The sequence below is a fragment of the Myotis nattereri genome (genome assembly GCF_964212035.1).
Source record: "Myotis nattereri genome assembly, chromosome: 16".
NCBI classification, from domain to species: domain Eukaryota; kingdom Metazoa; phylum Chordata; class Mammalia; order Chiroptera; family Vespertilionidae; genus Myotis; species Myotis nattereri.
In genome coordinates this window covers 15,973,266-15,997,898 of record NC_138091.1, presented here as the reverse complement: position 1 = coordinate 15,997,898, position 24,633 = coordinate 15,973,266, and the positions used below count along the sequence as shown (strand labels likewise).

At 41.0% G+C, this 24,633-nt stretch overlaps 1 protein-coding gene across 1 annotated transcript in view; it reads right to left on the bottom strand.

Annotated features, from left to right (window-relative positions):
• MYH10 (myosin heavy chain 10) overlaps positions 1 to 24,633 on the bottom strand; it is a 144,213-nt gene that overhangs the window by 97,578 nt on the left and 22,002 nt on the right. The window contains exons 3-4 of the mRNA XM_081109002.1: positions 16,898 to 17,054; positions 8,597 to 8,624 (exon numbers count right to left, since the gene is read on the bottom strand). Coding sequence (XP_080965128.1) covers positions 8,597 to 8,624; positions 16,898 to 17,054 — 185 coding nt within the window. The remainder of the gene's footprint in view (positions 1 to 8,596; positions 8,625 to 16,897; positions 17,055 to 24,633) is intronic.

The following is a 24,633-nucleotide window of genomic DNA, read 5'->3' as shown; positions in this document are numbered from 1 at the left end:
CCAGGAGTCAGGGGAAAGAATGTGGGTTTTATTCAAGTATAATTTCTTAGTAGCTATGGTAGAGGTGTTCTCTGTTTTGTTCTTAACTTTATTCAACATACTTAGTGTTTCAAGGTTAATCATGATGTTGGCTGTCGGTTTCAAACATAATGTTTATTATGCTGAGAAATGAGCGTCTCATTTGACCGATGATGACTCGTCTTGTACAGTTATGACTGAGGCTTTTCAGCTCAGTTTGTCTCTGGTTTCTCAGCGAACCCTTCTCACCTGGACATGCTTCAGTTTGTCCTTAAAGCACTCTCCCCTCCCGTCACACTTCCTGGGCTGTTTATTAGCATAAACACAACTGTTTAGGAACTCTGCTACATTTCACACACTTTAGTTTAAAAAGGTAACTTTGCTGTAGAAATTATTGTTTCAAAGTTGGATGTATTCAACACTTGCCTGCTGAGTTACCAAGGGGGGAGATGATGAGCCTTACATCCTCCATCTTGGCAGGGGACCACAGCCTCTGCTGTGTGAGGCGGTTGTGAAGAAAAAGTACCATCCATCTAAAGCACATGATTAGCGTTCAATAATCATTACCATTACCGGCCGCACAACCGTCCATCCACCATACAAGAGGTCATTTGAATGACTAAACTCCAAATGACTTCCTGAATCGATAGTGTAAGAGTGTGGCTCTGGTGTCAAAGTGACCCACCTGGATTCAAATCCCACCTACCACTTCCTGGCTATGGCGCTTTGGGCAAATTACTGAGCTCTTTGATCCTCAGTTTATCTGCTTTAAAAAGAGATAGTTATTTCCCAGGACTGAGAGAATGCATGTAGGAGCCTAACACTGCACCTGGCAAAGTCTCTCAATAAATGGCTGCCGGAGTAGTAGTAACAGCTATGATGATGATCAATAATGATGATGATAAATATATTAACAAGTTTTATAAAAACCTTCAATTTGAATATGAAAGAGATGGAGGATCAAAGGAATACAATTCTTGGAAAAGATTTTTAAAATGGGCAATGGCACATCTGTCCTAGATGGAAGCAAAGAAAATAAAGCCGCATGAACAAAAGTCACAGGAAAGGGAACCAACCAGATAGTTCAGCAGACGTCTCTTGCAGAAAATGAGGAGAATTCTGAGAGGAGAACAACAGGACGAGATCTCAAAGAGAAGGAGGACAAAGGGAATCTGACCTCATTTCCACCAACAACACGCGGTCTGCTGACCCAGGAGTTCTGTGCTGTGAGTGACGGCTTGTTTCTGTGCTGGTCTCCTGGTTCAAGGGCAAGGTTAACAGAACAAAACAAGGAGCCTGCTGGGTGGGGTGCCTGTGTCTGCTGCAGCGCTTCCGGACATAAAAGATCAGGAATTCCTAATCTGAAGGTATTTGTGTTTTCTAGAAAGGTCTATGGCTTTCTCGGCTCCTCAAAAGGATGTGCAATTCAAAACAAAGGCTTAAAAACCAAGAGTGGAAGGAAGCAGTAAAGCAGATCATTAATAAATGATCAGTTCCAGGATCTTTCTCAGATTCCCTCTAGACCAGGGGTGTTTCCCCAATGAGAAACCCCTTGCCCAGATCTTCACTAGTTTTGTTTTTATTCTCTCTGGCTATTTATAAAATTCAATTCAGTCTAGCTTCAAAAACACCCTTTGCCTGAAGTTCTTGCTTTAGATTATCTCAATTTGAAAAACAACATATATATTATTCAATCTACTAGAGGCCCAGTGTGAGAAATCGCTTGAGACCCAGACTCGCCCCACCGGCAGGACCCCAGACCCGCTCCTGTGCGAGCCGCAGGTACTGCCGCCGCCAGCCCTGCGCGAACGTGAATCCCGAACCGTGAGAGGTGCTCCATGCACCTCCTGGAGACTGGTTGTTTGGTCATTCCGCTGTTACGGCGTCACAACCACGGGCCTTTTACGAGATAGATAATAATAAAAGCATAATATGCTAATTAGACTGGATGTCCTTCCAGATGAAGCTGGGCTGTGAGGGAAGCCCGGGTCCTGGGTGCCAGAGGGAAGCCGGTGCCAGCAGCCGGGGGAAGGAAGGCCTATTCTTGCACGAATTTTGTGCATCGGGCCTCTAGTATATATATAAAACATTAGTCAATTTCTTATAGTTTCAAAACTGTTAGAAAGTAGTCTACTAGGAAGAACAGAAATTTTATGGTCAAGATAGGCTTGGCTGGGGCAGGGGGCAGGGGCGGGCTAGAAGAGGTCAATGGAGGAAGAAAGGGAACATATGTAATACTTTCAACAATAAAGACTTTTTTTAAAAAAGGCTTGTGTTCAAGTTTTCCATCACACATGTAAATGTAACATGGGTGTTGCAAAGATTAATGGAGATATTTGCAAAGTCAGTTCCTTGGCAGATTTGCCTAGAACATTTTAAACTTAGAATTACAAGTTGATTTGCATACTCTCTGCCCACTCCCACCTCCCCCCCACCCCACCCCCCCCCCCGCCCCACCCCGCCCCTCCACTACAACACAGCTACAATAACCTAAAAATTCCTTTAGTTGAGACTTGAGGACAGCTAACAGCGTCCTAGAAAAGCAAATTGAGGTCTAAAAAAACTGGCTGTCTGGCCTAGGTCACAGAGCTAGTTCATGGTAGAGCTGGGACAAGAAAGAATTCCAGATTCCTATCTGACAACATAATATTTCAACTACACCACACTGTTGCCTTGGCTTTTTTTTAAGACTTAAATTTTTTAAATAGCAGTTTTAGGTTTATAACACAATTGAGTTCCTGTTGCTCCAGCCTCACCAGCATTTGTTGCCAATGTTTCGGATTTCATCCTTTCTAGTGGGTGTGTAGTGATGATGAGACAGGATGTGAAACAACTCCTCACATGCTCTTTTGCCATCTGCATATCTTCTTTGGTGAGGAGTCTGACTGCTGAATTTTAAGCGTTCTTCGTACATTTTGGATAACTGTCTTTTATAAGATGTTATCTTTTGCACATATTTTCTCCCAATCTGTGGCTTATCTCATTGTCTTGCCAATGTCTTTTGCAGAGCAGTTTTTAATTTTAATGAAGTCCAGCTTATCAATTATTTCTTTCACGGATCGTGTCTTTAGTGTTGAATGTAAAAAGGCATCTAGGTTTTGTCCTATGTTCCCTTCTAGGAGTTTTATAGTTCTGTCTTTTATATTTAGGTCCATGATCCATTTTGAGCTTATTTTTGTGACGGGAGTAAGATCTGGGTCTAGATTCATTTTTTTGCTGTTGTTCCAGCACCATTTGTTAAAGTGACTGACTACCTTTGCTCCGTGGCCTTGGATCCTTTGTCAAAGATCAGTTGGCCTACATTATAGGGCCTATTTCTAGGTTGCCTTAGCTATTTAATCAATTCTATTGAATCGATTATCTTAACATTTTTTAAGGCATGTTTCTCATAGCAAGAATCAACTGTTCTAAATCCAGGTTGGGGTGGTCATCACCATTTAGTGTAATACTTGTATATGATAGATAAAATTCCTTAACAAAAGAAATCTATTGTCACATCCTGCTAGAATGCTGAAGTAACCATTGTTTTACAATGGTTGCATTATATTTAAATATATTTTATAGGAAAAAAGAAAACTTGGGTTAACCAGAGTTATTCATAAATGTAAACCGAATTCTTTAAAAGGAAGGCTTAGACGACAAAGTCAATTCCTCACCAAGTATGAATTTTAATTCTAACAAGAAGGAAAGTCAGCCCGAGGCTTATCCTCTCAACAGGATTTCACGTCCAATTAGATGGAGGGCATGTGGGAAAGACTTTGCTCTCTGAGAATAAAGGAAATCCTGAGTGTCCTCACCAAAGACTGTCAGGATACCAGGCTAAGACTGAGCAGGGTCCGGGGCCTTTAACTGGGAGCTCCCTCTGCCTCCGAGTCTGCAGGAATAAAGGCTGGTTGGGGGCTGTAGGCAGATGAGGCCAGAGGGTAAATTACATGCTCATCATTTTGGGGAGAAAAAGTAAACTACAGAGTAAATGACTAAAAAAACAAAACTTAAACAGAAGGAAATGCTGCTTCCAATTGTATTTTTTCTTTATGATACAATGCAGACATAGATACTTAGTATAAAATAACTATTAAATTAACGTGACTGAACAATTATTCTTATACAGAAAGTTCATTAGGTTGGCTGTGCACTAAATTTAAGAAGACCCTTGTTATACACTCGTGGAATTCATTTGGTAGGTTCTCAAAGGCACCAAGGAACATATAATATTTTCTTAAACCTAGGATACTTTGTTTCCCATTTTCCTGTTTCTCAAGTCACAATGTAGCTTATAATAGATAGAAATACGAAAAGCTGTTTATTAACATTCATAACTAGAGGTATCTAAGAATTAAGAAAATGTGGTGATGCTAAAAGAAGTGAGGGGCGGGATTTGCTGCAGGTACACAGGGGGAATTCTGGGGTGATGGTGATAGTAATGTTTTCTATTTTGATAGGGATTTTGGTTACTTAAATAACTCAGCACATGTATACTTAAGATGTATGCATTTTATTACACGTAAATTGTCTCAAAAGTTAAAGATGCAAATTCTGGACTTTAGTGACTGTTAGATATGTTGACGTTATTCAAGGGGAAATGTACTGACATGCATCAAATTAAGGGATTAGTAGTTCATCAAAGTGGTATAAAAACTTAAACTGAAAACATCTGAACAATCAGCAGCCACAGAAAGAAACATTCTCTAACCTTAAGCAGAGCCTCCTGAAAATACAGCTGCCACTGACCCCACCCCAGGCAGTTGCCTGATGGGAAAAGACTGACCCTTAGCACCAAGGAGTGTTAATTCAGCTGTCTATTAACATCACAAAGCCGAACAGGCCCTTCCATACTTTCCCCAGAAAGCCCTAATTTTTCTACTCTCCCCTTTTTGCTGAAGTTTAGTATAGTCTGTAAGCCTTTTGATTTCTGGCTATTCAGCAACTTACTAATCACATGCCTGTGTAAAGAAACTTTGCCTGTTATCAATTAATTTTCAGACCCTCCAAACTCTGGATCCAAGTTGGAAAAGTTAGTTTTCCTCCCAACAAAAATAAAAATAGATTAATGGATGGATAAAAGAATGAACAGGTTAATATATATAATAAAGCAAGTACAGAACAATATTAATGGTAGAATGTAGGTGGTCTATATATGGGTCTTGACTGCAGCTTTATGTAAAAGTATAAATAAGATGTTCAGAAAAGTTGAAAGAAAAAATAAGGAAAGAGAGGGAGGGAAAGAAAAACAAAACAGACAGACATGGCACTTGATTGCTACTCTGTGCCCAAGAGGTAGCCAGCTGCTAGGGAGACTTACCTCATACCCAAGCCTATTAATTGATGACAGCCCTCAGTCTAAAATGGAAATAACCATCTAATTACAAGTGCTAGTGCCTGTAATGGTCACTCTGGTGCTGAAAGTAAATTAGTATTCACTGACCTCTCGTTAGGTCAAACAGCAGTCATTCTCTCCCCAAGTGTTTCCTGCTGCCAGACATTCCAAAGTCATCAGCAAAGGTCATCCAAGCTGCCAACCCCCCAATCAAAGGGAGTGGGTGCCCTGCACCTGACTCCCTGCTCTGTCTGCAGGGTTACCGACTGCAGCCCTGCAGATGGGCAACACAGCTCTGTCCCTCCCTAGCTCACCCGCAGAAACATGCAGCTCCCTATGCTCGGTTCCGGGAGAGTTCCGGGGACTAGAAGCTGGCTGCGGTTTTATTAACTCATGCTGCATAACAAAGAATTTGGCTGGTCTTTGTCCCCGGTTCCTGGGAGGGAGCCTCTAAGTCCTTGGAATGTCTGTGCTATTCACGTGGGCCCTGACCGTTTATGCTAACGAGGTGACTCATAGTGGGCACCTAGACCATTCCAGGATGGGAACTGGCCAAGCTGAAAGACCAAAAGGGTGGTTAGAGATTTGGGCTGCTGAACCACATAATACCAAAATGCAAACATATGAATCCCAATAAAAACCCTGGACTTGGACATTTAGGGGAGCTTCCTGGTTGGTGACAGACAAGGGTGTGCTGGGCAGGAAGTGTCCAGAGACATGGAGGCTGTGTCTTTGGGACCCTCTGAAGGGTAGTGGCAACACCCAAATTTGTGTTACTTTGTCAGAAGTCCCCAGGGCTTGGGAGCCCCTGAGCTTGTGGCTGGTGTCTATAGTGCGGGCACCAGGTGGGAAGTCAGTGTCAGAATCATTCTGCAACAGATAATTTTGAAAAGACATCTGCACACATGCATAACCCATGGACTCAGACCACAGTGTGGTGAAGGCCTGGGGCAGGGGCTGGGTACGTTGCCAAGTCCCACTCCTCATGTGAATGACATCCCGGACCTGGCAACGTGATACCCTCAACTCCGATGACCTCCTCCTCCTCTCTTCAGTTACCCACTCCTGCTGCCACACCCGAGGTGCTCCCATCTCACCTCGTGCAGCCACGCTGCCTACTCTTTCTGCCTGGCACTCCAGTATCCCCAAGATTATCTGTTCCATTTCATCAAGACCTCTAGTTCTTTGATGCAGCTACTTCCTCCCTCTCAACCCCCTCCTCTTTGCCCACTTCCCATGGTCCACTGAGACAGTTTCTCTTGCCAATCTCCCCAACTCCTAGGCTCCACTGTCGCCCATTTGCACCCACTTGCAAAAACTGGGACTGGACTTGGGTGGACTGGATCTGGTTCCATTCCACACACTCATAGTGGCTAAGCAACGGCCCCAACTGTCCCACCTCGCTGTGTCCACTCTCTTTGGCCGTGTCTCCACATGGACCCTGGCCGTGGCCCTGTGTCTTGCCTGGGAATGGGACAGTGGTACATGTGACACAAGCAGAAACCTGGACTTCGTTTCACACTGGCTCTCACGCTGCTCCTGGAACCCTGCCACCAGGTTAAACCAGGGCTAGCCAGCTGCACACCGAGGGGACAGGTGGAGGAGAAAGCACGGCTCCCAGCAGGTGACTGCAGGCGCAGGAGTGAGCCCCACCTGGGACCGCTCAGCCGGGCGGGATCAGCAGACCCACCCAGCTGAGCCCAACCCAATTCCTGGGAAAACGGTTTTAAGGCACTGAATTCCTGCATGGTTTGTTGGTTAGGAAGAGCTAATTTGTATAACCCAGAGGCTAAGCAATGCTGGAAAGAAGTTTACACAACAGAGCAGACTGGTGTCAGCTATTTCTACCTCTCTTCTCCCTTCAAACCCACCCTGCCTACCAGATAACAAATGCTCTTCACTTCGTGGAAGAGAAAAACTATTTGACAACTTTTTCAATTCCCAGCCTCCCCATCCCTACTTACCTACCTCAGCACCTGTCTGCCTCCGGGGCGTGTAGAGGGGTCCCGGTCCCCACCCAGCCCGGACACCCAGCCCCGCTCTGGTCTCACCATCCTGCTCACCCCCTCAATTCCCTCCTTCCTGCCCCCACCTCCCTCTCATCAGCATTTCATCTCTCCCCCATTAACAACACCAACAGTAACAACAAATGTTCTCTCTCTAGCTGCTCACTACACACAGACCTTGTTTATTGCACTTCACTGGAGTTGAGTTCTTTTTATAAACTAAAGGCAAGACCCTCCACCAGGAAAAAGGTTCTGACTCGACTGACTGCGTGGTCTGGAAGCATCTCAGCAACATCTGCCGGTTTTCGCCGTCTCTGCAGCTCCGCGTCCTCTGCCTGACCCTCACCTGTCGCTTTTCCCCAGGATTGCATCCCCGTTGTGCTCTCTCAACATTCTGCTGGGGCATCTCCCTCACGGGCACGGCGTCCATTACCATCCAGGCTGCTGGCTCATCAGCTCGCTCTCTCTGCCCTGAGCTGCACCCACATATCCAATGGCCCAGTGGGCAGCTCCACTTAGATGAGCCGTACACACCTCAAAGCCAACGTGTCCGCAACCAAACCCATTATCTTCCTCTCCAAATCTGTTCTTTCTCTCATCTTCCCAGGTCAGGAAACAGCCAGAAATCATCGTAACCCCACCTCTGCTCTCAGCTCCTCTTTCTTAAGCGGATAAATCACCACGTCCTGGCGAGTCTGTCTCCTGAACTGAACGCCACTGAAACTCGTCCATTTCCTCCAGGCTCGTGGCCACCCCTCTAATATCTCTTGCCTGGATAACGGAACAGCCAGCCTCCACACTGCTCTTGCTCTTTTAACTCTTCCTCCAACCCATTTCCACACGACAGCCAAAGTGGCCTCTCGAATGTGCAAAACTACTCACTTCCTTCTGTGGATACTGTTTTATTCAACCTTGACTCTCTCGTACTTAGCACAGAACACCAGGCACATAATAATCGATAACGCTTATCGGGGAGCATGGCTACATTACTGAAACGTTTAGTAGATCAACATTTGGAAATACAACTAAAGATGGAAGTTTCACAGATTAACATTATGAAATGTGTGAAAAACCCAGTTTGCAGTAATACCAAATTTAAGCAACTTATATAATCTTAGTTTTAAAAATAACTACAAGGTTTACAACAAACTCAAAAATTACCGTTCTACTATACCCTGCCCTCCATACAAAAAAATTAATTGCTTTACTTTCCAACAGAATCAAAAATGAATCTGAACATTCAACATTTACTTACGTGCAAAGAATTGACTGGTCCTCACGATCTATAAGACAAAACAAATAGAAAAAGAGAAAGTGACCATTTGCCTGATTTTTAAAGTATCTGATATAATAAAGTTACAGTAACAGCTTCTAAAATAGTAACTGTACACCTCTCAGGTCAAGTTAACGCTTCCCCAACCTGTTAGTCCCAAATCCAGTCAAGTTCACTTACTCTTTCAACAGATTCTCTGGGAATAAAAGCCCAGGCTTAGCAAATTTTATATGCCTATCAACCTTGATTCTCAGCCACTTCCGCTTATCAAATTCAGCTGGGAAGTTTTATAACAATGTACTTCTTGGAGCGCCACCTTTGCTAAATTATTTTCAAGTGGTGTAGGGATTGAAAAATCCCACGTGAAGTAAATTCCCTAAGTGATTCTGAGGCAAGGCCAAGTTTGGAAAACCAATGCCTTTCAGAATGGCTTCAAGAATACCCACAACCATTATTAATGTGACCATGTGACCTTAAAGGAGAAAAGAACTAGCATCAAACACTGAATAGAAAAGAAGGTTCAAGGAGGATATATCTCTATGTGATTTTTAGCCACTGTCTCAAGTCAAATGTTATATATACCAAAAATAAGAAAAGCAAGAGCAATGAAAAAAGTCCAACATGATTTTAAAGTGATCAATGATTTAAGTATTCAACTCAATTTTCAAGTGAAAAGATGAAATTCAAATCCACATCTGGCCCATGGACAAAACCACCGATGTAGGAAGTATGACTTCCGATCACTTATGAACTAGCATCACTGTCTCTATTTTACAGATGAGAAATGTTCCCCGGGAAGGCCAGGTAATCCTCCCAAGTCACACACTACTGGAGGGCAAGGTGCTGGGGTGAGGACCAGCCAGGTCTGCCTCCAGCGCCTGTGTTCTCCGCACTACTGACCAAGCTCACCACTGCTTCGCAACGTCATAGGCCTGCCTAGGCAGCTTCTTTGTCACTACCTTATGCCGGGCTTGCTTCCCTCATCAGGTGCCCAATGAGGATCTCACAGCAGTTCAGGCATAAATTCGTGTGACGAAGGAGAAATAAATAGTTCATTCACTATGCCATACCTTTTCCTCTATTGGTAAAATAAGCAAATCCATTCATATAGTCTATGTATAAACTGAATTATATTACTGCCCGGCCCAGAAAGCTTACCTCCTAACAGACATACCTCCTCAGAGATTCCAGACCACCACAATAAAGCGAGTATTGTAATTAAGCAAGTTGTAATCTTTTCTGTTGGTGGAGGGTCTTACCTTCAATTTGTAAAAACCCTACATCTGTGAAGCACAGCAAAGTGCGATAAAACAAGGTATGCCTGTAGCTTCTACCAGGTTTCCCTTCCTTCTGGTTGCCGTAGACAGCGTTCATAGTACACAGTTGATGTGCACCTCCTCTGTCGGCTCATTTTCCCAGAGGTCATGCCATATCCTTTCCTCAACATGCTCCGCCCAGATCCAAATACCTGGCCGTCTCCACGTATCCTCTCCTGCGCGGCTCCGCTGTATCTCCTCTGGGAACCACCCAGACAGTCCCTCAGACTCCTCCCTGTTTCCTTCTTTGAGCCATATTTTCAAGTTAGACAAACAATAGTGCCAACTCCTGCCCAGTAGAATGTGCTGCCTGAGGTCAGAAACTGTCTTATTTCTTCATCCACAGAATTAACGGTAAGGCCTGCTGAGAGAAATTCAGTGCTGGGTACCAGGCTGGGCACTGGCAAAATAGTGGGATCTGGAATCTTTTGTTCTCACTCTAGCTCTGCTGCAAACAGACTAATGTAGCTATAGATGACACACTGATTCCCTGCTGGTTTCAATTTCTTTACCTATAAAACTAGGTTTTAACAAGTTTTTGCTTATCTTATATAATAAAAGGCTAATATGCAACCTGTTTCCTTGACCAGGAGTTCAACCAGGGGATGAGCCGGCTGGCCAACTGCCCGAGGCCCCTCGCTCTGGCCAACCCCACCCCCATCAGGGCGGTCGGCTAGACCCCACCCACCCATGCACGAATTCGCGAACCAGGCCTCTAGTTCACTATAAATATGAACTGTCAGACCCTGAGATTCTTCTGTTCTGAGCAATTTCTATAGAACTCCACTACACCAAGTGTTTTTTAATGGCTTTTGTAAACTGGTTTATAGATGTAACTGAAACACAAAAATTAACCAGAATTAAATTGCATTCCATCCTTAATCCATTGAGAATGGTTTTCTTCCCGCATCTGTACATGCTATTATCATTGCCTGAAACCTGAGACTTAGACAACCCAAATCTATCCCTCAAATCTGCGCAATGCTTCATTTCCCATGCTCCTACCCCCCGGCCAAAAACAAAACAAAACAACTGTCTTCTAAGCGAGACTTGTTTATTCTCTTACTCATCTGTCTGACTTTAGGCTTCAGTGTCACTAGCAGTACAGTAAGGGGAGGGGCTTCATAACCTCCAAGATTCTCTCCAACTAGGACTGTCCCATCCCTACTCCTCCCTTCTGCTTCACTCAGTTCTTTACATCCTTCAAGGACCAACTTCAGCAGCACTATGGCAATTTATACACTGATCTTGAAAAACCTACAAAAGTGACCAGACACAGCCTTATATTGGTATTTTTTAAAAAAATATTTTTTATTGATTTCAGAAAGGAAGGGGGGGGGGGAGAAACATCAATGATGAGAGAGAATCATTGATCGGCTGCCTCCTACACTCCCCACACTGCGGATCCAGCCCTCAACCCAGGCATCTGCCCTGACCAGGAATTGAACCATGACTTCCTGGTTCATAGGTTGACACTCAAATACTGATCCAAACTGGCTAGACCAGCCGTGGGCAAACTACGGCCTGCGGGCCGGATCCGGTCCGTTTGAAATGAATAAAACTAAAAAAAAAAAAAGACCGTACCCTTTTATGTAATGATGTTTACTTTGAATTTATATTAGTTCACACAAACACTCCATCCATGCTTTTGTTCTGGCCCTCCGGTCCAGTTTAAGAACCCATTGTGGCCCTCGAGTCAAAAAGTTTGCCCACCCCTGGGCTAGACTATATATTGATATTTAAAGGAAACAATTTTAATTTTAAAAAATGCAAATAGCCTTCTGAAGACTAGGGACTCATCTGATAACTCATATTTTCCATAGTACCTCCCCAAAATCACATACCATTTATGGAGATACTCAATAAATCCATACAAATTAAATCATATTTTCAACAGTGAAAATAGTTTTAAATCAATGCCTTCAGCTCCTACCTTAAAAGAAGGTAGAGGCGACACCTCTACAGATCTCAGATACTAAAAGGATAATAAGGAAATATTAGGAATTACTTTATGTAAAAACTTTTGATAACTAAGATTAAAGGGACAGTTTCTTGAAAGACATAAACTATTAAAGCTCACTCAAGAAGAAATGATAACCTGAACAGTCCTATATCTATTAAAGAAATTGAGCTCTAACTGCTGTGGCTCAGTGGGTTGATGTCATTGGTGCACCAAAAGGTCACCAGTTGATTCCCAGTCAGGGCACATGCCCGGGTTTCGGCCTCAATCCCTGGTAGGGGGTATGTAGGAGGCAGCCAATTCTCCCTCTAAAATCAATTTTAAAAAGAAAGAAATTGAATTGGTAAAACTAGTATGATATTATATGTCAATTATATCACAATAAAAAAATAAATTCAATGTGAATTAAAAACCTCACAGCCCGGCCAGCGTGGCTCAGTGGGTTGGAGCATCATCCTGTGCACCAGAAGGTCACAGGTTCGATTTCTGGTCAAGGGCACATACCTGGGTTGCAGGAGTCAAACCTTCCACACTCTCTGAAATCAATAGAAAAAAATATCCTCGGGTGATGATTATAAAACAAACCAAAAAAAACCTTCCCATACAGAAACACAGCTTCACTGGTGAATTCTACAAAACATTTAAGGAAATAATTCCAATTCTATATGAACTCTTCAGAAAACCGAAGAGGAAAAACATTTCCCAGCCCATTCTAAAAGACAAGCCTTACCCTGATACTAAAATCAGAAAGAGACATTATAATAAAAGAAAGTGACATACAAATATTTCTCATAAACAAGGGGATAAAAATTCTTAACAGAATGTTGGCAGATCAAATCCAACAATATATAAAAAGGATAATGTACAGGAGCAAATGGTGTTTATCCTGGAAATGCAAGGTTAGCTCAACATCCAAAAGGCAAACAATCTAATTCACTGTATCAACAGACTAAAAGGAAAGCCATGTAATCATCTGAATAGATGTTGAAAAAGCATTTGATAAAACTCAATATCCATTCATGATTTAAACAAACTAACAAAAAAACTTCAGCAAACTAGGAACACAGGGAATTTCATCAACCTGATAAAGGGCACCTACAAAGAAGCCTTTTGTTGATATCATCTTCAAAGGTGAAAAACTCAATGCTGTCCCCCTAAGATGAGGAGCAGGCAAGGATGTCTGTTCTCACAATAGCTTTTCAGCATCACAAGGCAAGAAAAATAATTAGAAGCATAGGATTGAAAAGGAGGAAATAACAACGTCTCTATTTACAGAGGCCATGACTGTGTATACAGGAAATCCCAAACAATCTACAAAAACCTTCCCGAATTAGTGAGTTTTACAAGGTTGCAAAATACAAGGTCAATATAATGTATATTTAAAAAAGAATATTACTATACATTAACAATGAACAATTAGAAACTTAAAAATTTTAAGTTCCACTTCATACTAAAAACATGAAATGCCTAGTTATTATTAGAGCATATATCATGTCTAGGTATAAATTTAACAAAAACTAAATTTGTAATTTTTGTAATAAAGTTTATGTCTAACAACATTACTTTCATTCATTCATTCAATAAATACTTATTGAGCATTTTATTGAAACTTAAGAAAAAAATTAAGTTTTCTTCTATTTTGCATTAAACGAACCGTTGAGAGGGACCACATGCTCTGAATCCTCTGCATGGTCCCCTCTTCTCTAGCAGCAGATCCTTCAGAGGCCCAGTTACATTTAGTTACTTGCTCACATTTGTAATTGAAAACCTGGATTGATCAGCATTGGAAGGTAGCCTGAGCTTGGTCAGCCACCGCATATGCAATGAACTCCTATCAGATGTCCCAACCCAATTGTGCTGTGTATGTAGTACATTAGCAGGTAGCCCCCTGCTTACACAATGGAATACAACAGAACTGTTTAGCATTTTTTTCAATCTCCTGTATCAATTTGTAAATTATTATGCAATAAAAGCTATAAATTACTGTAATTCCTTTTAACTTTTACATTGAAGTTTATTTTTGTGGATAAGAATGTGTCACATTGCCTTGGTTTTGAATCCTAGCTCATACCTCTTACTAGTTACATTTTCTTGGTTACATTTTTAACCTCGGTGCCACATAAAATAGGGATAAGTGATCATACTTACTTTTTAGGGTTGTTGTGTGGATTAACTAATACACATAAAAGCAATGAGCTCAGTGCCTGGCACACAGTAATATTCAATAAATGTTCATTGAGCATTAATGATGGTATTAATACTATGATGTGCTGATAAGCCACATCTTTTTCTTTGTTTTAAAGACAATAGCTTTATTGACAGATGAGGATAGTCAAGTCCCCTACTCTCAGGGTCCTCGTGGCATCTAGCTCAGGCCTCCTGCAGTCAGAGAGCCACACCTTGCTCCTTCTGCGCTGGGACATTAACATTTACCCATTAACGATTTTGTTAGATCTAATTCCCCATTCAACCTGTCAAGATATTTTAAGAATTCTGTTTATTTTCATCAGATATATTTATTTTCCCTCCCTCCCAGTTTTGTGTCATCTACGAATTTTATGGGCATGCATCCCCCATCGTCAAGTATACTGATAAAGATGTTGGGAAGGGCACAAACCCACTGTGCACACCCTGATAAACCTGGCCAACCGCAATCATTAAGAGCAGTTCAAGTGCAACTTTTCAGTCTACAGCCACAAGGATATCACGGTAGACTACGGAATGCATGTAGAGTCTCTCTGTTTACACTGTCTACTGTATTTCCCTTCCTACTAAGCTAAAGCAACATGGTATTTTCATGTTGTTTTTTGACTGTTAACAATAGAGTCCAGAATCTTTCCTGGAAGGTGTATTAAGCTCAGCAGTTTGAAGTGTCTCTCCCCCTACCTCCTTTTTTTGCTAATCTGCCATTGATTTTTAGAGAGAGTGGAAGGGAGGGGGGATGGGAGCAAGAAAGAGAGAGAAACAATGATGTGAGAGATACACATTGATTGGTTGCCTTCCACACGTGCCCTGACCCTGATTGGGGCTGGGGATCAAACCTGCAACCCAGGTACATGGCCCTTGACTAGGAATTGAACCTGGGACACTCTGGTGTGTAGGCTGATGGTCTAACCACTGAGCACACCGGCCAGGATGCTTCTTCCCTTTAAAAAATTAGAATGATATATGTGAGCCCATCCCAGCATTCTGGAAACTCCCCTTTTAGTTCAAAGACCAGAGTTACAATCTCAATTGTAAGAATGTATTTGTCTTTTTGTTTTTTTAATCCTCACCCGAGGATATTTTTCCACTGATTTTTAGGGAGAGTGGAAGAGAGAGGGCAAGACAGAAAGAAAAAAAATCAATGTGAGAGACACACAGCAATTGATTGCCTCCTGCCTGAGCCCTGACCAGGGCCCGGGCTGAGGAGAAGCCTGCAACCAAGGTACAAGCCCTTAACCGGAATCAAACCCGGGTCCCTTTGGTCCGCAGGCCGAAGCTCTACCCACTGTGCCAAACCGGCTAGGGCAGAACATATTTGTTTAAATGAGGAACTACGGTTTCAATTAGGGAAGAAGTGTACCTTCTCTAATTTCTTCTCCCATATAAGGCAAAGTTTGCTCATTCATACATTACATGCTTTTCTGTAAATAAAGATTATTCTTAACAGAGACACAAAACCAAAAACAAAGAAGCTGACAATTCTTCTTTCTCCATTATCTAGTAGCAATTTATCACTGCCGTAGCCATTTTTAGTATTCTTTGGCTCTGAAAGGTTATTAAATATAATCTTTTTTTAAGCCTAAGCTGATTTTGGATATTGAACCTGTCCTTACCAATCTATGACACTATTCCAATCTTGAAGTACTTCCTATTTGCCTCATAGGACCTGGTACGTAAAAGTATCCAAACAAAACTTGAAAGAGAAAATGGGTATTGTAATTTATTAATTCCCTCACCCTCCCCTTCAGACCCAGTCACCAAGGCAGCCTTTCCATGACCTACAAGCTTTGATGATAGGTGGATATAGCATGTCCTATTTTCTGATAATGGAACTACTTTATAAGAACCATATAGATTTTAATATATCTTATTGAATTTATTAAAAATAAATAATAGTAGATAGAGGGGGAGTTATACTTCACATAGCACTAGCAAGTCCCATGTATAATGTAGTGTTTTTGAGCAATGCTAAGTGCATTAAAAACTACTACATTTTAGCCGAAACCGGTTTGGCTCAGTGGATAGAGCGTCAGCCTGCGGACTGAAAGGTCCCAGGTTCGATTCCGGTCAAGGGCATGTACCTTGGTTGCCAGCACATCCCCAGTAGGAGATGTGCAGGAGGCAGCTGATTGATGTTTCTCTCTCATCAATGTTTCTAACTCTCTATCTCTCTCCTTTCCTCTCTGTAAAGAATCAATAAAATATATTAAAAAAAAACAAAAAACTACTACATTTTAGTTTTTTAAAACATGTCCGTCCACAAACCATTGTGTCTAAAGCCATGATTCAAATGAATGACTCCTTACATTTATATTTCATTCTAAATCCAAAAGAAAACAAAAATCAACCAACTCAACACATTTTTTAACTTTTGCTGTCTCTTTTACACATATTTAAATAAGAAATATTTTATAATCTTTCTTTCCCCAATGAAACATTCACCTTTTCTGTTTATTATTCTTCCTGCTGGCTCTTCCTGTTGGTTTTAAAACCTAGTGCAACAGAGCTTTGCTTATACTGGCTTGTGGTATGGATCAGATGTATATACAGCCTAGGAGCTTTTGAACATAAAAATTAACATGGAGTATTTATGAAGCAAGGTACATACCAGCTTCCTATAAAAATGTCCATTTTGCCCATTCTAATTTTAAGAATTCATAATTTTTTACAATAAACATTTATTACTTTAATTTCTAATCTTTTAAAAATGTTAATATTTTTTTGATAAATGTAGCATCTAATAAGATACCTAATGATGTTTAAAAAACTCTAAGCATTTCGTACTGTAACATTTCCAGTTACCTTGAAGCATGCATCTGTAAGCAGACTCAGATATAGCATAGATGTGTGGAGGCATCTCATGACGTTTCTTCCCTCTGTACATTTCAATAATATTCTCAGAGTAAATTGGAAGATTCTTGTAAGGATTTATGACTACACAGAAGAGTCCAGAATAAGTCTAGAATAAAAATAAAACACAGTGTTTTAAAAAAGGCATATATCGGACAAACAGAAATCACACAGTCATCTGAACAGGGAGACTTTTCAATTATTCTTTGGATAATTAATCTAGTCCCAAAATTAAATCTAGCACATGAGAGGCAATTCTAAACCACAAGTAGTTCTGTCACAGAGAGATTTTTAAGTGGCTCTCTCCTGGATCAATCACTTCATCTGTAAAATGGAAATAACAATATATGCCTCATGACGTCACAGGGCTACCATAAGGTTCAAACAATGTTGTCTTTTCACACATTCTTTCCCAAGAGCACTAGGTATGAAAAGTTCATTAACGTAGTTTCAGAGTCCACACTGCAACCAATCTTTAAGAAAACACCATTTAAGTTTGAGTATACTATCAAGGAAAAATACCCACAGTTATCTAAAAAGGAGATTATTAAAAAGATTTACAAATATGTAAACTTTTCACTCTTCTAATTTTTCTTTTTTGGAAAATATATTTTTTTCCATAAAAAATAATTTACATTAACTTGTTATATATTTAAGTGAATTTATTTAAGTAAATGGTTTATTATTTTTAAATGAACTGATAAATATTTTAAAATTTTGCTTTAATTTCTAATACAGTAAATATCAATAAATATAAGCCACATAAACAAAAGCTCGTGGGGGTCCCCAATGTTTAAAGCCACTTGTCTAGAAGACACAGGCCTGCCTGATCAGTAATCAGTACACAGAACTGATACTAACACTTTTGACTTTGGGGTTTTTAAGTTCACATGGAATGATTTCTGAGAATAATCTACAAAACTGATCCTGGGAATTAGAGAAAAGCAAGAGCAGTTAGGATTGCTGCCAAATGCTCCAAGCCTCTGAGGGACTGAGGTATTTGGAAAGGACACTCGGTCACACTATGAAGCAGACCTTTTATTTAAGGTGACTCGGGTAGACCAAATCCAAAGGCGAGAGGACACGACAGGCGGCTGAGAACTGACGTGTTCAGCTCCCCAGGGAGCCTAAGGGAGCGTCTAACCAGCAGCTGTGTTGGGAAGGGCTGAAACCCTTGGCAGTTGCCACCAGAAGGCACTCTAGAGACTACTCTGTTTTGAATACTGCAGTTACTAGCGCTAAAACAAGAGAAGGAAATCCTGCCAGAAAAGGTTAAGTGGTCAGAAGTATCTCTGTAGCTGTTCTCTTTCTGAAACTCACAATTGTAGGCTCTAACGCGGAATGCCCTTCCTCACCTGGCTCAGGGGTACAGGGGGGGCCAAAAGGCAGAAAGACCCTGCCTAAGGTCGCTGATCTGGGCTGTCTGCCTTATAGCCGGAGCCAGGGCACTTGCCCTCCCTTGCTGATCACTTAGGTCCCCAGACTGCTGGCTCAGAGTAGAGCACACAGCTCAGACAACCCTGGCTAACTCTTGGGCTTTTCACACCATCAACTTGGCTGTTTCTCCCAAATCAAGTCTCTCATCTAGCCCAGCCTCTCTGCCACCCGTATGACAAAAAGGCACTGAGAGAGAATAAAAACAAAGATTGTACTAAGGGTGAGGAAGCTGAGGAGAGGTGATCTGAATATTTTGTTATTGAGTTTTATTTATATAAAGTTAACAAATCATAATTATACATCTTAATGCATTTTTAAATATATAACCTCATTTTTTTCATTCAAAATTAGATAATAGTCTATCATGAAGCTACAGATGATTTATTTTACTTTTATAAGAGGCAAATAATTAGACTGGCAAAAAACAAACAAAACAAAAAACCTCCCAGAAACATACATTCTATATATATGACATGGTAACAAATCATAACAATGACATTTTTAATCAGAAATAATTTGCTTGGCTCAGTGGTTGAACATCAACTAACAAACCAGGAGGTCACCAGTTCGATTCCCAGTCAGGGCACATGCCCAGACTGCAGATGTGGGCTGGATTCCCAGTGGGGGGAGTGTAGGAGGTAACTGATCAATGATTCGCTCTCATCATTGATCTTTCTATCTCTCTCCCTCTCTCATCCTCTCTGAAATCAATAAAAATATATTTTAAAAAATTAAAAATAAAGAAATAATTCCAACATGTGTCTACCATGTGTTTCTGAGGACTAGGATTAAAAAAAAATGAGTAAGTCTCACAAATATGAGTAAGTCATCAAAAAACAAGGTTAAATAGTCATCAGTGTTCTGTGCTTACCGAAGGGCAGTAATAAATATTTAAGTGGAAACATTAAATTTAAGTGCTTAAAGAGGTAACTTACATCTAGAAAATTAGCTCAAATGTTGGGCTCCTTTATCACTTTTGTCCTTCCCTAAGGCACTCGGTAAGAGGGCGATATGTTAAAATAATTTCTTTGATACCTTAAAGTTTAAATTAAACTCCACCGAAGTATTTAAGGACGTACACAGGCCCTGGCGAGGGAGCTCGGTTTGGAGAGTTGTCTGATGCATCAAGATGGTGGGTTCAATCCCTGGTCAGGGTGCATATAAGAATCAACCACTGAATGCATAAAGTAGAACACTGAATCGATGCTTCTCTCCCTTCCTCTCCCTAACGTCAAATAAAGGTGTGTTTAAAAAAAATTTTTTTAAAGACATACACAAGGTATTAAGCAACTTCATGATGCTTATACTCTAGACATGATGACAATTAAGTATTCATTAAATAAACAAGACAATATATGGCACTAAAAAAAAGAGTGGCACAGAGAAAGAGAAAGATTTAGAGACATTATAAATAGTAGAGAAACTCTACTGAGGTGGAACACACTAGCCCCAGGCACTGAAAGTCAGGGCCATCCTGTCAGAAACTGTAACACTAGGAACACAGAATCAAACCTAGTGGTCTTTGATGTTCTTTTAGGTCAAAAGTGGGGGATAAAGGAGTCCCTATTAAAATATTAAGAGCATAAAACTAGGTGGGGGGGATATACCCAAGGCAGAGTGAGGAGTCCAGTCTAGCTACATATTGTTTGTACCCTGGAAGGTGAGAGGCATGAACCCAGAAAGTCAAACTGGACAATTTAGATGTTGTCCTCTATAGATGATTAGGTATCAGAGGTTCAGCAGAGACGAGTGATGGAAAGAAAGAAGCATTTTTGAAAATGTATAAACCTGGCAGCCATGTGGGAAATAGAGCGAAGGGGGAAGAGGTGAGAAGCAGGAAATGGAGCCTGCTGAACAGTCCTGGCCCGATTACAGCCGAGATGAGAGAAAGGCAATACAAAAACGGAGAGGGGACGAGTCACAGGGAAAGCTGAGTGGAAAGGCAATGCACTCAGTAACTCGGAATAGAGGAAAACCACTTACGATACCAGTTAAAGACTCCAAGCTTGAGAGGCTGGAAAGGTTACTGTTGGACAAGAAGAATGATTTGATTTGTGGGAAAAATAATGAATCCCCTTTTAACATTTTGAGATTGCAGTTTGTTAAAAGGGGATTCATTACAATAGGGTAGATTGCCTAGGGCAGTGGTCAGCAAACCGCGGCTCGCGAGCCACATGTGGCTCTTTGGCCCCTTGAGTGTGGCTCTTCCACAAAATACCACGTGCGGGCACGCACGTACAGTGCGATTGAAACTTCGTGGCCCATGCGCAGAAGTCGGTTTTCAGCCTGGGCGAGTCTATTTTGAAGGAGTGGCGTTAGAAGAAGTGGGGGGTGAACATATAGGGAGGATGAACGAAAGGAGATAGAAGAAACAAGTATATAAGACGAGTGTGGATGGGAGAGTTGGAAGGGGTTGACCTCAGCGAACATACCTCAATCAGATTGAGGACGTTTTTAGCAAAGGCCAGCTTAGGAGTACCCTAATTAAGTAAATAACAATGTACCTACCTCTATAGTTTAAGTTTAAAAAATTTGGCTCTCAAAAGAAATTTCAATCGTTGTACTGTTGATATTTGGCTCTGTTGACTAATGAGTTTGCCAACCACTGGCCTAGGGAGCAGTTGGAAATACTGAATTGCTAAAGCCATGAGAAAAACCTGAAGAAATGCAAAGGCTTGAGGGTAAGTGTGCGTGGCCTTTAAGACACCAAGTAACATTATGAACATAAGAGAAATACAAAAATATTTGCAGAAAATAGTTAGCAATTTTCAAACAGGCTATGCTGCTCTCTGCCTCTAGGCCTGAATATATGCTGGTCACTCTGCCAGGAATGTGCACCTCTTGTCTAGTACTGGGAAATTCCACTCATCCTTCAGTGTCAGGCCTCTGTTTAAGAAAGCAGGGATAGTGTACACATTATTTCATAGCTCAGAGTATTGGAGAGCCAGGAAAAGAGGCAGGGGCATGTCAGTGAAATTGTTTAAAAAAATTTTTTTTGAAGACGTACACAAGATATTAAGCGGAGAGGAGTCAGGAAAGGGGAACTGACCTGGGAGCACTGTACAACCTACACCCCAGCTGCAGCTCTCAGAAGAAACCACCCACAGAAAAGAAAGGAAGAACAATTCTCTCACACCACGTCAAACATCGCACCTAGGTAAAATTCCGGTGTGTTTAAGAGAAAACAAACAATTCGCCTGTGTTTAAGAGAAAACAAACAACCCTATGTAATAAGGAGATCATTATCCAGAGGATTGAGAGAAAGAAATTACCTGTGGAAATTATCTACGAAATCGGCTAAAAGGAAACTTTAGGAAACAGTGTTATAGCTGCAACCAAATTTAATATAATATGGATTCTACATACCGGAACAGAAATGCGTAAGGAAAAAAGAGGTGACTAAAGCAAGGAAGAACTGTAAGGAATAATCTGAAATTTAAAAAAGTTAAAAATCACAGTGGAGAAAAAAGGGCCGAATGGATATCAGGAAATCAAGTGATAGAATGGACACATTCTCAGAGGGTGTCTTTCTTTCCATTAATTTTTATTATTATTTTAATTTAAATTCTTTATTGTTGAAAGTATTACATGTCTCCTTTTTTGCCCATTGACCTCTCCCCACATGCTCCCGCCCTCACCCTCCTACTGTCTGTGTCTATTGGTTATGCTTATATACATGCATACAAGTCCTTTGGTTGATCTCTGGCCCCTCCCCCATCCTCCTGGTCTTCCCTCAGAGGATGTCTTTCTTAAAGAAAAATAGAACAAGTGTAAAATAATAAAAAAAAAGGCAGATAGAGAAAACCAATAAAAAATATTTAGAAGACAGCCAAAACCGGTTTGACTCGGTGGATAGAGCATCGGCCTGCGGACTGAAAGGTCCCAGGTTCGATTCCGGTCAAGGGCATATACCTTGGTTGCAGGCACATCCCCAGTAGGAGGTGTGCAGGAGGCAGCTCGTCGATGTTTCTCTCTCATCGATGTTTCTAACTCTCTATCCCTCTCCCTTCCTCTCTGTAAAAAAATCAATAAAATATATTTAAAAAAATATTTAGAAGACAGATGAATATGGAGAGAAGAGAAAGGATAAATAAATATTAATTACTATCATTCCTTTGGAGGGAAACAGGTTAAAACTGTAAAAAGAATAATAAACTAGAAAACTCTGTGTGCATGTGGGAGGAAGGGTGTATATATAGATTAAAAAGAATCCATCGAGACAATAAACACACAAGGAGTGGTGGCGGTTCACTGGCATCATTTTGCAGCCCCGAATAAAATAATAGATCTGGACAGCGCTCACCACTGGCTACTAAAAGCCTTAGGTGAATGGCAGACGAGGACACTCCCAATACACAAACAGGGCTGCCAAAATCCAAACTGATCACTAACTCACTGGTCAATCTCAACATCACAAAGTGAAAGACACCCTGGCATTATTGCCTCCTGAACCCGAACCTGTTCAAGCCTCTAGAACCAATCAGTACTTTATAGGAAGCGCCACAGGAATGAATCAATAAAATCCAAAATATGGGAAATTCTACAGCACAACTGACCTCGTCCTTCAAATTAAAAAAAGGGGGCGGGGGGCGGGGACATATAGATTAGAAGAGACATAACCACCAATTACGATACACGTTGACCTTGTTTGGATCATGAAATGAATAGACCAACTATAATAACATTTATGAAACATAAGGAAAACCTGAAAAATGACTGAATATTTGATGATACAGAAGTAGTGTTCTTTCTTTTTTAGGCAGCTAATAAGTCACCAATCCCAAAAACTAATGCTGAGAAGCAAGAAGCTGAGCAGAGCTTTCAGCAGAATGCAAGGCTGGGAGGAGAAAATGCAGAGTTTGGGTAACCCACGAGGAAGGCGAACACCTGGGCTTTCAGCTCATGCCCTGGTGGCTACATCCTCAGTTACCAGAAACAGACCAGCCTGCACCTCGTTGGGAAGGATGGCAATCACTGATTGTCTACAGGTGATAGCCCCCGTGGCCTGCCCAGAGAGTTCTAGAATGAGCTTATTGTCCTCCAGAGCCTCAAATTACCTTCACAATTTCTCTATACAATAACTGGCAGGGAAGGCAACAATTATGACTATAGTAAAATACAAGACAAAATCTGGATCCCCTGTGAGCCTATTTTTATACGTGTATTATTACCTTGGATAATAATATATATTTTCAAATAATTAAGACATGATTGAGAATTCTGACAGAGAATTGGAAACTATTAAAAAAAGCTCAAATGAAAATTCTAAATTTGGAAAACAGAATAACTGAAATAAAGAATTCAATAGATGTGCTTAACAGCAAATGAGATACAGCTGAAGAAAGAGTTAGTTGACATTTTAATTAGAAGCAAATATCCAGGCCTGGGAAAAAAACAGGAATACAGAAAAATGTGACAGATATATGGGACATAATGAAAAGGTCTGAAAGACGAGGTATCTGATTCCAAGAAGAAAAGAGAGAATGGAGCAGAAGCATATCTGAAGAGATAAAGGCTAAGAATTTTCCAGAACTAACAAAAGACATCAAGCCACAGATTCAAAAATGCTATGAATTCCAATCAGAATATGTAAAAAAAACCTTACCTCAGCACATGAGAGTAAAACCGCTAAAAGCCAAAATCAAAGAGAAAATTTTAGAAATAGCCAGTGGGGAAAAAGAGATTATCTTCAAAAAGAAATAGCAATAAAACTCTAAGCTGGATTCTCAACAACAACAAAAAAAGATGAAGGGAGAACATCTTCATAGGCTGAAAGGAAATAATTGCCAGCTTGAAATTCCAAATCCAGGGGGGAAAAGAACTTAAAAAATGAAGATGAAATACAGACACTGTCAGACAAATAGAGACCCCTTTTTAAAAGGAAGATAGAAGCTAAGAGATGTAGGGGGGGGGGGGGGAAGCAATAGGAAGTAAGTGAATAAACCTAAATGGATGCCAACCAAGAAGGAATAAGCCTCTTGTGGGATTAAAATACAGAGAATTAGCCCAGCTGGTGCAGCTCCATGGCTGAGCATTGACCTATGAACCAAGGTCACAGTTGGATTCTGGTCAGGGCACATGACCAGGTTGTGGGCTCGATCCCCAGTAGGGGACATGCAAGAGGCATGTCGATCAATGATTCTCTCTTCATCACTGATGTTTTTCTCTCTCTCCCTCTTCCTTCCTCTCTGAAATCAATAAAAAATAAATAAGTAAATAAAATAAAATACAGAGAATTAAACAGCAGTGGC